The sequence below is a fragment of the Onthophagus taurus genome, chromosome 11 (genome assembly GCF_036711975.1).
Source record: "Onthophagus taurus isolate NC chromosome 11, IU_Otau_3.0, whole genome shotgun sequence".
NCBI lineage: Eukaryota > Metazoa > Arthropoda > Insecta > Coleoptera > Scarabaeidae > Onthophagus > Onthophagus taurus.
In genome coordinates this window covers 12,795,024-12,808,299 of record NC_091976.1, presented here as the reverse complement: position 1 = coordinate 12,808,299, position 13,276 = coordinate 12,795,024, and the positions used below count along the sequence as shown (strand labels likewise).

General features: G+C 31.7%; 1 protein-coding gene across 1 annotated transcript in view; it reads right to left on the bottom strand.

Annotated features, from left to right (window-relative positions):
• Positions 1-13,276, bottom strand: part of LOC111422149 (diuretic hormone receptor-like) — a 51,699-nt gene that overhangs the window by 38,093 nt on the left and 330 nt on the right. The window contains exon 2 of the mRNA XM_023055377.2: positions 50-311. Coding sequence (XP_022911145.1) covers positions 50-299 — 250 coding nt within the window. The 5' untranslated portion in view covers positions 300-311. The remainder of the gene's footprint in view (positions 1-49; positions 312-13,276) is intronic.

Below are 13,276 nucleotides of genomic sequence, written 5' to 3'. Positions count from 1 at the left end.
TTTGTAGATTTTATCTTTTAGTTTAAAATTAAATAAAATTGTTACTTACTTTTTGAATCATACCTAATTCCATTAAATTGATCAAAACATGGAAGGACAGCAGTTGTATTCGGCGGCGTTTGGGGCCAACATAAAATCGAATCGAACATTACTTCGCATCCGTCCAATTCTCCCGATTTCGAAGACGACGACAGTTTCTTTTCTTCGCACACGGTGAAACTGTCGTTATTCTGCCTGTTGATGTTGACCAAGCGGAGCTCATCGACGCCCTCCATGAGCTTTTCGAGGACCCTTTCCATTCTGCTTCTATTCTGTAACAAAGCCCTTTTAGATGACGCGTCATCGATTTGCGTCCAAACTCAATCCGCGATAAGCGGGGAGCACTTCCCTCCGTGTTTTAAATCCGGATGTAAATCGGTCGGAGAGGAGAGCACCCTTTTCTTTTCATTCATTGGAATTTAGCGCTGCGGTGCATGTTAAGACACGCGAAGACCGGCAATTTCACGCTTGAGACAGCTTTAAAGCACTTAAAGTTAATTGAAATGGGATTTTTTCAAATTGGATTGAAATTTCGATCTAAGATAATTGAGATTAAAGAACATATAATCTCAAATTGAACAAAAAGATCACGATTTTAGTATTATATTTATTCTTTAGTATGAAGACGCACGGCTAACCCAAAACTTTCTAGTTCTAGTATTAGCGCTACTTTTAATTGTTATTTAGCAAATGATTGTTGTATCCTGTTATTGAACCAAAAGTAGAATTAACACTGAGTGCGGGAAGTTAGCCCCCATTTTTTGACTTTTAAATTTTTCATTGTTTTTCTAGAGTTGTTCTACATTTCTATTTGGCAAATAGAAAAAATAAAAACTCGGCGAGAAAAACCGAACAAACGGGTTTTTTGACTAGCCCCCCATTTTTGGAAAAATCAGATTTTTTTAGTTGCTCTGAGTTGTTCCAGTTATTGTTCTAGAAAATTAAAATTATGGGATACATCATTACAAAGTTATAACTAAAAATAGGTTTGGCTGGCAAAATGTTTAGTTGATTGCTGTGACCATAGTTTTTCTATTTTCAATTCCATATTACAAACATATACTTATTATACCTAACTCTATAAAGGACACTTTACTCTTTGAAAATTAAAGTTTCAGTCAGTAATTCTTACGCCAGCGGTTTTAAATTACACAATAACAATTAAAAAAACATATAACGATCTAAACTCTCTCAAACTTTGCTGATTTAGATTGTTCTAGGTGTGTTTTACGTTTAAACTAGGGAAAAAAAATGTTTTTCTGGTTACACGGACATTAATTTTGCAAAATCAAATCTTCCTAAAAATACAACAAAATGCAGACCTAAAAAGAAAAATAATAAAAAATAATAATTTTTTATTATATTATTATATTAAATTATATTTATTTAATAGAAAATAATAATAAAATAATCAATAAATGAATAATCCAACTATTCGATCAGCAAACAAAAATACACTATTTGCATTATACTTTATGTATTAAAAACTAAATATCGCTGTGTCCCGCCCACACAGAGATATATTTATATACACTATATATTTATATATACTATATTTGTTCCGATATATTAATAAAATAAAATATTAAAATTCGGATAAAGAATTGTACAGGGTTTCCCAAAAGTAACGGATAAATTCGTTAAAACAACTATTAACAGTTTATGGAAAAATCGCTGAGACGCACAGTGGTCACTTTTGTCGATCTAAGTGAGCGATTATTTTGTATGATAAAATATATAATTAACTTTTGAAAAAGTTTACGAAAAGATAGAACACTACTTTAGGTGAACAGTTTGTAAATATTGAAGCATATATTACTGAAAAAGTACTAAAATAAAAGAAAATTAACGTACAAAATATAAATAAACGAAGAAATGCTTTAAGGCAATGAACTAGAAAAGAACTGTCTATATTTTTTTTGAATCCTTATTTCGTGATTCTTGTACCTCTTCGGACATTTGGCCGATAGGTAAAACCAACTTTGCAATTAGATCTGCTCCATGAAATAATATTTTATGTAAACTTTGTGGCATATAATACCAAGGATACAAATTAACATAGATCCTTGCAGTATTTATACAATAAGTTTTGAATAGTACGCTATTTACTTCGAAACCACAGGAAATGGTAATTAAAATGGTACTTATTCGTTTCATAAAATTTTCATTCACACCTGTGATTTGAGAAGCTAATTCAGGACTTCTGAAAAAACGTCTGGCTGTATTGCCGTCATTGGTTGTCCCAAAACCTGGCTTAGGCATATCAACCAGAAGACCCATGTTACGACAAAATTTTTCTTGTATTTCTTTCTTCCTTGTTTCTACTTTTTCCTTATCTTCTTTCCTGACTTGCCATTTACATATCTCTAATCTGTATGCAACATGTAAAATGCACTCAAACGCTTTCTTTTATCACTCTTCTTTTATCACTCGTTTTAATACGACATCTATGTCATTCATTTGCTTCGGAGAAGCTCCACAAAGGTGACAGTTTTGACCGGGCGTATCAGATAACCAACTGCAAATGTTACCATCAATCATGGTTAAAGAAAATAAGGAAGTAAAGTTATTACACGATATCAGATTTGTTTGAAATTCAGTAGTCATTGGAGGCAGTTCATCTATTTGTTTTTTAATGTTTTCAATATCATTTTTAACAAATTCTTTTGTTTCTTTATGAAAAATTTTTTTTACTGATCGGCAGTATTTTGTTGATGATGTTGATTCATTTTGCCATATAACAAATTCCTGTTTATCTTCAAATACACCTATGATTCGTAATGGCACTATACAAATTGAAAACAAAAATGAGTCATCATATTCTTCGCGTTCAAAAACCTGTTTATAACAACTTTGTCCCGCTGCACCATCACAACCCCACTTGAGATATATGTTCATTTTTTTAATAATACTACTACTACTATTGGTGATATGATCAAGCACTTCATTTTGAACGGAAAGTAATCTTTGAATTGTATGTTCAACTAACGATTGGAGCTTGACTTCGGCTGAAATTTCACTAATTGTTATCTCATTTGGATAACACTGTTTTTTTGCAAGCAGCAATGCATTATAATTTGGGTAAATATTTGCATTATGAGATTTGCTCATTTGTTGTACAGCAAATGTATTGTTTTTATTGTTTAGATTTGATACTTTCAAGGATTCAAGATTATTTGTATGTAATAAAAAGCTTTAAAGTGTCCAATCGGATATTTGACTTTCGCTCATTCAAATTGTCAAAAGTGACCACTGTGAGACGGGTTGATTTTTTGGTTTAAATTTCAAATATTTTCAATTTTAAACAAGTTATGACGTCATCGCTATTTTTTTCAAATAGCAATCCCCCATTTTTATTATGGAATATGGAAGACGATTTTTTTCTGAATTTGGTACCGCCAAAATTAATATTAGCTACATAACAAAATTTTCGAGAAATATTGTCTTAAAGTTTCATGATTTCCCATTCATTGGAGGTAGAAAAATAGCAGTAGCCATACGTAACCATGACAACCAATTGTTTCAGATACTTCATTAAGACAATGATTAATTTTTTAGATAGCTACTGCTATTTTGCTTTCTCAATTGAATAGGACGTGTTCAATAGGATTCAGGTCAGGACTTAACACCGGCCATTCCATGACCTGAATTCCACGTTCTTACAAAAAGTTTTTGGTGATAACTCGTCTGTAAACAGTACAGACGTCCCAAGTTGCCAATCTCTGTGATCCAGAGCAAACCTCATTCGCGCTGCTTTAGTTTTTCGATTTCGGCCTTGTCCAGCTCTTCTACCATGTTAGTCAGTCTCCTGAAACCGATTCCATAAACGCTGAATAACAGAAGGGGAAACTCGAAAATCCCTGCTTACATGTCGAACACAGTGGCCATGCTGAATAAGAGCGACATCACGACCAACTTGCACTTCACTCAGATGCGTCATGACGCGTCTAATCAACGAAAATTGACAACTGAATTCATTTGTCATCTTTAGTAGGTTTTCATTTGCGAATTCAAAGCATACTTGACATTTTTCCACATTGTTTTGCGTTATTAATTTACATTTTTAAGTGTAATTTAGAAGTAACTAAGAGTTGTAACATTGTTTTTATAATTTTCTTTGGTTAAATACAGGGTCAGGCGACAATTACATTATTATAATTTCTGAACAGCCCATTTAGTTCTGAACCGTTTTTGTCTCTTATATGATTTTTATTACATAAGTGGTTAAGCTAGAAAAAAGGTATTTTTAAATATCTGCAAGTCTTCTTACGTCATTGCAGTTAGAAAAGTTACCTCACCGTAGTTGGCACTGATTTCAACTAATCGCAATTTATGTTTAACGTGAATACAATATCATTAATTGATCAAAAGCGTGGGAATTCAATGATCCTAGAAGCATACAGTATGAGGAAAAAACGTAGTCGTATTTAGTTGTTTCAGTACTGGAAAGAAAAACTTTTAATCAATTCTAAGAAACAAAAGGTAACTCAACAAATACCAACATAACAAGTAGGAAATATTTACAAAAATTGTTCAAAATGTCCACCGTTTTTCAAAATACATAAATTTACTCGTCGTAAAAAGTTAAATTGCACTCTGTCCATTGTTTTGCGATTATTTGATGTATTAAATGCTAACAAAATTTTTTTTCGTAATTCCTCTTCACTATCAGTTGTAGAGGCATAGACTTTTCACTTCGATGACCCGCAGAGAAAATAATCACACGGTGTAAGGTCTGGTGATCTTGCTGGCCATTTCATTGGGGCATCAGCTTCCCTTCCAATCCATCGATTTGGTATTATTACCGGTCCAATGATGTTATCGCCAATAATTCCAGCCCAAACATTGACTTTGAATTGATGCTGATGATCATCTGATGGTCATATGCGGATTTTCTTCAGCATAAACATAATCGTTACGCATGTTAGTGATACCAGATCTAATAAACGTTGCCTCATCTGTCAATAAAATCCTTCTACTAAAATGTGGGTCGTGGATTTTTTTGTTTTGGATGAGTTGACAGAAAGTCAAACGCATTTCGTGATCCACAGGTAAAAGCTCTTGCACTTTTTGAAGGTGGTATGGATGTAATAATTGTTTTTTTATTACCCTATGGACAACATCTTTAGAGACTTCTAATTGATTTCCTAAGAGGAACTCACTTCTGAATAATGGTTTCAATTGATTTACGCGTTTTCGAGTTATAAAAAATAAAAGAAATTTTTTTGCTAACTTTGAAGTCCTCTAACGGCAAAACGAAGCAACTTTGGATATAGATAACTTAACTTAAATCGACCTATTTTGAGTCAAGGAATCTGTGGTCTTCCGTTGTACACGCATTTCGGAGACACCCAATATGCCGTTGAAGTAAACCAAATTTGATTTGTCTAGAACTAAAGTGCTCCCCAAATTTTTTTAGCAGGTATATAAATATATAATAAATATATGTATAGTATATATAAATATATCTCCGTGTGGGTGGGACACAGAGATATTTAGTTTTTAATATATAATGCATAATACAACTATTGTATTTTTGTTTGCTGATCGAATAGTTGGATTATTCATTTGTTGATTTATTATTTTTCTTTTTAGGTCTGCATTTTGCTGTATTTTTAAGAAGATATGATTTTGCAAACTTATTGTCCGTGTAGCCAGAAAAAGATTTTTTTCCTACTTTAAACGTAAAACATATTTAGAACAATTTGAATCAGCAAAGTTTGAGTTATTTTAGATTGTTCTATGTGTATTAACTTTTAATGTGTAATTTAAAACCACTGACGCAAGAATTACTGACTGAAACTTACAAAAATTTAATTTTCAAAGAGTAAAGTGTCCTTTATAGAGTTATTCTACTGATAATAATAACTGTTCCAGATTGCTTACGGTATAATAAGTATATATTTGTAATATGGAATTGAAAATAGAAAAACTATGGTCACAGCAATCAACTAGACATTTTGGCAGCCAAACCTATTTTTAGTTATAACTTCGTAATGATGTATTTCATAATTTTGATTTTCTAGAACAATAATTAGAACAACTAGAACAATCCAGAACAACTAAGAAAATCCGATTTTTCCAAAAATGGGGGTTAGTCTAAAAACCCGTTTTTTCGGTTTTTCTCGCCGAACTTCTATTTCTTCTATTTACCGCTTTGGAACAATATCGGACAATCCTAGAACAACAATGAAAAATTTAAAAATCAAAAAATGGGGGGCTAACTTCCTGCACTCACTAATGGTGGGTTTAGGATGTCAAACATAACGGCTGTAGCCGTAACCTTAGCCGTAGCAGTAAGAAAAGATAAACAAATGTGTTTGAATAGCACCGTTTAGGCAACCGCTTAAAGCTGCGGCCGATGTAGCTGTAACACCTAAAGTTGGCCAACTTTTAACTTAACGGCGGTTACGGCTACATCCACTAAATCCGAGCATGCGCAGACGATGAAATGTTTCAATATGGCAGCGAACAGCTGATATTTGTTATAAATATGATTAAAATTAAGTACGTAATCCATTTTACCAGTATTATCGTTAAGAAAGGTTTGAAATTAAATGTGATGATTCTGTACTTTTAACTGGCCATTTAGTAAATTTTATTGATCTGACTAGTTTCGGTTCAAAAAACCATCTTCAGAGATAAACTACAAGAAATGAAACATATAATAACAAAATTCTGAACAATTTAAAAGACTTATAAGTTAAAATTTCAACTTAAACTTAAATTTCAATTTAAAGTCAAAATTTAAGAAACCAACATTGTAACTAACTTCAACCTCATAATTAATCCAACCCAACCCAACCCAACATTGTAATTAACTTCAACCTCATAATTATTACTTATTAAAAACAACATTAAAGTCACTATATATACACTAAACAAAACACATTTAACAAACTAGACAAACGTTCTGCAGAATTAAAACTCGTGTAATGGCGACATGCACTGAAAGAAATTTTGTACATATTATTAATAAACAGAGTTTATTAATAGCAACTTCATTGTCATATTGAAATTTTCATCGATATTATGAAAATGTTATAAATTTTTCTTGGTGACTCTACCGGGTGTCCCTCAAAAGTGGCTCACCCCCATATTTTTCTTTATTATTGGTGATTTAAGAAAACCATTTGGAATGCATAGTTAGGTCGCTAAAACGGATTATTACAACATGAAATTATTCTTTTTGTACTTCCGGTTATACCGGATGTGAGTACTAATTTCGCTATTTTTTTAAATCTATAATTTTTTTTCTTCAGTTGGGTTGATAGTATAATTTCACATAACTTTTACTTGAAAAAATTTTCACGATCGCTTATAATTTTTGAAAAAAAAATTATTTTCGTTATTTTATAATGTTTTAGTACCTTCGGAAAATATATTACAACTTTTGACGCATAGTAGCTAGGTTAATAGTATAAACTACGTTATGTCTCTCTTGATTTGCTATTTCTCGAGCAGTGATCACTGCTATGCTTTAGTCAGTGGTTCTTTTTTAATAATGGTGTAAATTAACAGTTGTTTTAAATTAGTTTTAAAAGAAAAACGCGATCAAACAATTAAGTTTAATTCAATTATTTTTGATTTTTTATTTTTTTCTTTATTTTTTGTTCTTTTACACTAAATGTTCTGTAGCTGATAGTAACTTACAATGTCCATTGTACATTATAATTTGGATTGTTCACTTTATTTTGGTTAAAACCTCTCAGATCACCTGACCTCACACCTTTAGATTCTTTTTATGGGGCAAAATCAAAAATGAGCTGTATAATACACCAGTAAGGTCTCGTGAGGTATTAGAAAATAAATCAAGTTAGAAATTGTATTACCTAAATATCTTCGCAGGAATAACGTCGAGTCGTTAGATCGACAATACGCAAGATACAATTATGTCAAAATCGAGGCGGGAACATTTTGAAAATGTAGAAAATTAGTTTTTTTGAACTTACAATTGAATTAAATTTAATTGTTGGATAGCGTTTTTCTTCTTTTAAAACTAATTTAATACAACTGTAAATTTACACCATTATTAAAAAAGAACCATTAATTAAAGCATAGCAGTGATCACTGCTCGAGGAATAGCAAATCAAGAGGGACATAACGTAGTTTGTACTATTAACCTAGCTACTATGCGTCAAAAGTTGTAATACATTTTCCGAAGGTACTAAAACGTGAATAAATAACGAAAATATTTTTTTTTTCAAAAATAATAAGTGGTCGTGAAAATTTTTTCAAGTAAAAGTTATGTGAAATTATACTGTCTACCCAACTGAAGAAAAAAAAATTATAGATTTAAAAAAATAGCGAAATTAGTACTCACATCCGGTGTAAGCGGAAGTACAAAAAGAATGATTTCATGTCGTAATAATCCGTTTTAGCGACCTAACTATGCATTCCAAATGGTTTTCTTATATCATCAATAATAAAGAAAAATTTGGGGGTGAGCCACTTTTGAGGGACACCCGGTATAATGCATTTATCAATATTACAAAACCAATTTATTGAAATTAATGTACAAAAATTATTCTGGCAACAACCGCAAATCAATCAAACTTTTCGTTATGCTGATAATAAAAATCAATAACACGAATTCGTATTATTAATGTATACGTTTATTGGTCAATGAACAAGTACATCACTTTAATGTACACATCGAAGAAAAATTGTTAAATATAATTATTAACATTACGAATCCGATTTATTAATATTAATGTACAAATGATCATTGTCTCAACAAATTATTTTATTAGGGAGACATATTTTATTCATTATAATGACAAAATAATTTGTTTTGCCAATAACAATATTATTTAAGAACGCCAAGTTCGTAAAATTAACGTAATATTAATTATCGCAACGTACTAAACATTTAAAAAAACTGAACGAATCCAATAAGTTATGATTTGCAATTCGTTCCTTACGAATCTTGTTTACTTGTTTCTACCGCTTTCTGCTTGTTTCCAAGAATCGTTTCTACATTCTGTGCTAGCTCATTCGCTTATATAACGTGTTCCTTCGCATAACGAAACTTCTGGGTGAAGTGAATTCAGTAAATTGTGCAATTTGGTAAGTAAAATACTGTTTTGTTTTACCTGTTACAAAAACTATTAAACTGTTGTAGATTTATATTTGAGCTGAGATAATTTTTGATAAAATAAGTTTTGTTCTTCAAAGTGCTCAACTTTGCTTGTTTCTTTTTTTAATATGTCTATTAATATTTTAGTAGGATACTTAAATTGAGGTGCATTGATAATAATAACTTTTGGTAGGTATTTTAAGTTGTTAATAATAATGATTTGATCATTAACATATTATAATCTCTCTTCCGAAGATTTTGACCATGCTTGGAGAGCCTGCAGACAGTTAAGGTTTACAGACCTTAAAACGGTAACCTCAACATTATTTGAAAAATGGCCATTTTATAAAAGGCCATATGGGTTTCGTTTGGTATAAACAATATCTCTTTCGTAATTAGGTATACCAGAAAAGCTTACAACCTGTTATTTTACAGATTAACATGGACATTTCGGCAGGGTTTGATACTGATCACGATAGTTTATTAATGAATTGGAAGCAATGTGAGGAGATAATTATGGATTCCTAAGTGACAAAAATCATGTTAAAGAAAAAGGCATACGCAACATCGTAAATCAATTACGAGAAATGTGTACCGATGATGATGAAGGTGAGTTCATCTAAATATGCTTTACTTAATTGGATTTCTTTACAACTTGTTTGAAGTTATTTTGTTAATTCTAGATGGTGGCGTAACAGCCGCTATGTGGCTGCACTAATACAACCTTTTGTGGTGGCAATTAGCGAGGATATTTTTAAATTAAAGTTTAAAGTTGCCATAAAACACCTATTTAGATATGATGTGTTGCAGTACAATAAAGCCTAAAAAATGAATTTGGTGTTTAATTATCTGATCAGTATTACCTTATTTATGTTAGAAAATTACTGAATATGAAAGGATAGAAGATACCCTGTGATCAACGAATTTCTTTCAAAAAAATTATGATAAGAAAAACTTATCAACTACCTTATCATACTTACAATTTTTACCACTTGCCACATTATAGGTATAATCGAGGACACAAGTTTTCATTTTCATAGCTTCCCTTGATAGAAATTATTAGCGTACGATGTTTATAACTACCGTCCTGCCGTGACATTAAATGCCGTGATTAGGTAAGTCAAGGTACATAGTGTTAATTAACAGTTAGCATTAAAGCAACAAATAACATCATTGTCCCAACGTATAATGTTCATGTACTTGATGAACAATATTTATTGGATAAAGGAATATTTTATGAAGTAGCTTCATTAGCAGGATTAATATGTACATTATAAGAACGTATGATGTTATTGGTTCAATGAACAGCTTTAATTGATACTGTGAACTAGCATCGTTTAGAAAGATAAACCTGTATATAATTACATTGTATGATGTTATTGCAGCAATGAACATTTTTAATCGATACTAAACCTTGAACTAGAAACATTCGGGTTTAACCGTCTTAAGAGGCGCACGGCTAAACCCGTATGTATCTAGGTCTAGTGCTAGTGTTAGTTCTAATTTTAAATAGTTGTTCCGCAAATATCTGAGCCTATGATACAGATGGTTTAAGTTATATGGATTTAATACAAAAAAGTAAATAATAAAATTCCGATAATGAATTTCAATACTAAAGTCCCTAGATTTACAAAGTACCGCGGTTTGTCGCCATTTTGGTTCGAAAGTCAAGCGGGAAATTTAAAACTATGTCGTTCTATTGATAACATTACGCCAAAATTCCCTTCTTTTTCTCGTGGTACTCTAAAGAGTCGAAAGCCCTTCTTACTGCTATTTGTGTAACTCCTAAGGCAACAAGACGGCAATATTTTTGTAAGTAAGTGGTGAGATGCAGTAACATGTTGTCAAACCGCCATTTTGGCTTGAAAACAGGCGTCATGAACCGCGGTACTTTGTAAATCTAGGGACTTTATTCAATACTTCTAACTAACGCCATCTTTCGCCCGACTATCGTTTCTATCGGCAATTGCGAACTCACAGTCCGGCGCGTGTCAAGCACGTGAACTGGAAAGTAAAGTCACGTAAAGTAATGGTTTCACTCAAATTTGATAGTTCATGAAGCAAGATTTGATATTTCTCGAATACAGTATGTTCAAAAAATGTAAAAAACACTTCAAATGACAACATGATGTTTTTGTTGGATATTTTGACATTTCAATCAATTCAATTTTCCATCAAAAGTTAGAGACCCACCCACAGTTTTCAAAAGTAAAAGTTCTGGATACCAGCATAAATTCTTATGAAATGTTGAAGACTGTCGACATCCCTTTTAATAGTTTTCAAATATGTAAGAATGTATGTAGGTAAATCCTGTTTCATATGTTTCATTTAACAACGCGGATGTGGAACACTACGTTATATGGGACTGAATACGACCGAAATGAAAACGTTACGATGGTCGTGACGAATGACAAAGGTACATAGGATCGATGGATACATGTTACCCCAACGTTATGTGCAGAGACAAACATAACGTTGTAAGAAAAGCTCTATACCTCTCGATGAACAATAGAGGAACAGCGCGAAAATTATTTATCTAAAGCGATAACCCAAAACAGAATGTCGTGGCGCAAAAATAGTAAAAAACCAACCGCACAAAAAATCGGAAGGAGCAAAGAAGAAGAAGAAGTATCTATTCCTCCATTAGCAACATGTAGTCTTTTATTAAAAGTGTCTAATTATCTGTAAGCAGTGCCTAGGATTGGATTCGCAATATTTAATCGTTTATTAGTAGCATCTAGTCTTGTATCAGCAGTATGTAGATCTCGCTCAGGAGTTCGTAAACAGTATCTAGTCCATCATTAGTGAACTTTAATCTTTTATAAGCAGTATGTCCTCTAAAGGAGTGGTCTTCTGTCATTAGTTTCTTCTTCTATAAACAGTATCTAGTCTTCCATTAGCGATATTTAGTCATTTATCAGCCATATTTAAAGTTCTATAAGCTGTATCTTGTCTTGCGTTAGCAATGTCTAAGTAGTCCTCCTTAAGGAGACTTAATTTTTTTTGTATAAATAGTATCTGATACTCCATTAGCGATATTTAATCTTTTATTAGTAGTTTTATGCAATCTTATGTAAGCAGTATCTATTCTTCTGCTAGGAGTGTTAACTTTTTCTACTGTAAACAGTATTCACTTAGTAACATTTAGCAGTTTATTAGCAGTATCTAATGTTCTGCGAGCAGTATTTAGTCATATTTTATGGGAATTATTTTACTGCATAATCCTTTAAAGACTAGATTTCACATGTAAGAGACTAGATACTGATCTCTTACATGTAAAATTTAGTCTTTTGCTGGCAACATCTACTTTTCTATTAATATTATCTTGCCTTCTGTTAGGAATACCAATTTCTCTGTAATCAGTAACTGGTCTTCTAGCAGCGTTATTGTTGTCATTCAAACGGTGTCAATAGTGTGCACCACCAACTCTCTGCGTCGTACGGAACCCGTTAGTGATATGGACCACATACCTAAATCGTATTATATAGCCACTACGTAACCCTCCGTTTATATTATAGGAGCCCGTAAATATTACTTGTATTAAAGCAGGGGCATTAAATACATAGCATTAAATTACTATAAAGTAGATAGTAAAATTAAGATTTTGTAGAAGAACCAACCCAACCCAACTTAAGGATAAATATCAAAATAATCAATATAAAAAGCTTAACATTTTTCGTGGAAATAAGAACACAATTAATTTGAAAACAGTAAGCAAAAATTAAAGCAGTAAATGATAAATCGACGTCGGTGTGTATAAAATGAGCTAAAATATTTTTAATTCATTGTATAGTTTTAACAACATTTAATTCATAATCATTAATTTTATCCAATAACTGTAAATGAGCAAAAAAGAACTTTATATTCAAGCAATGTTTTGGAGTAAAGAAATAGAAGAGGTAAAGCAAAAAAAACATGATTTTAGAAATTTATTGGAAAAATAAGAAAAATGTCATATTTAAGAAATTTTAGTATCAATAAATTTTTGATATGCTGGTGTCGTGAAAATGCCATCGATACAGTTAATTAGAAAATAAGCGGGTGAAGTGTATGGGCTTTTATAATGCTTTTACGAGTTTTCCAGTGTTGGGATAAAGCGCGAAAAAGCGAGACAGATTTTATTAGTTCATTTTATGATTTTCCTCTTTTCAACCTAAC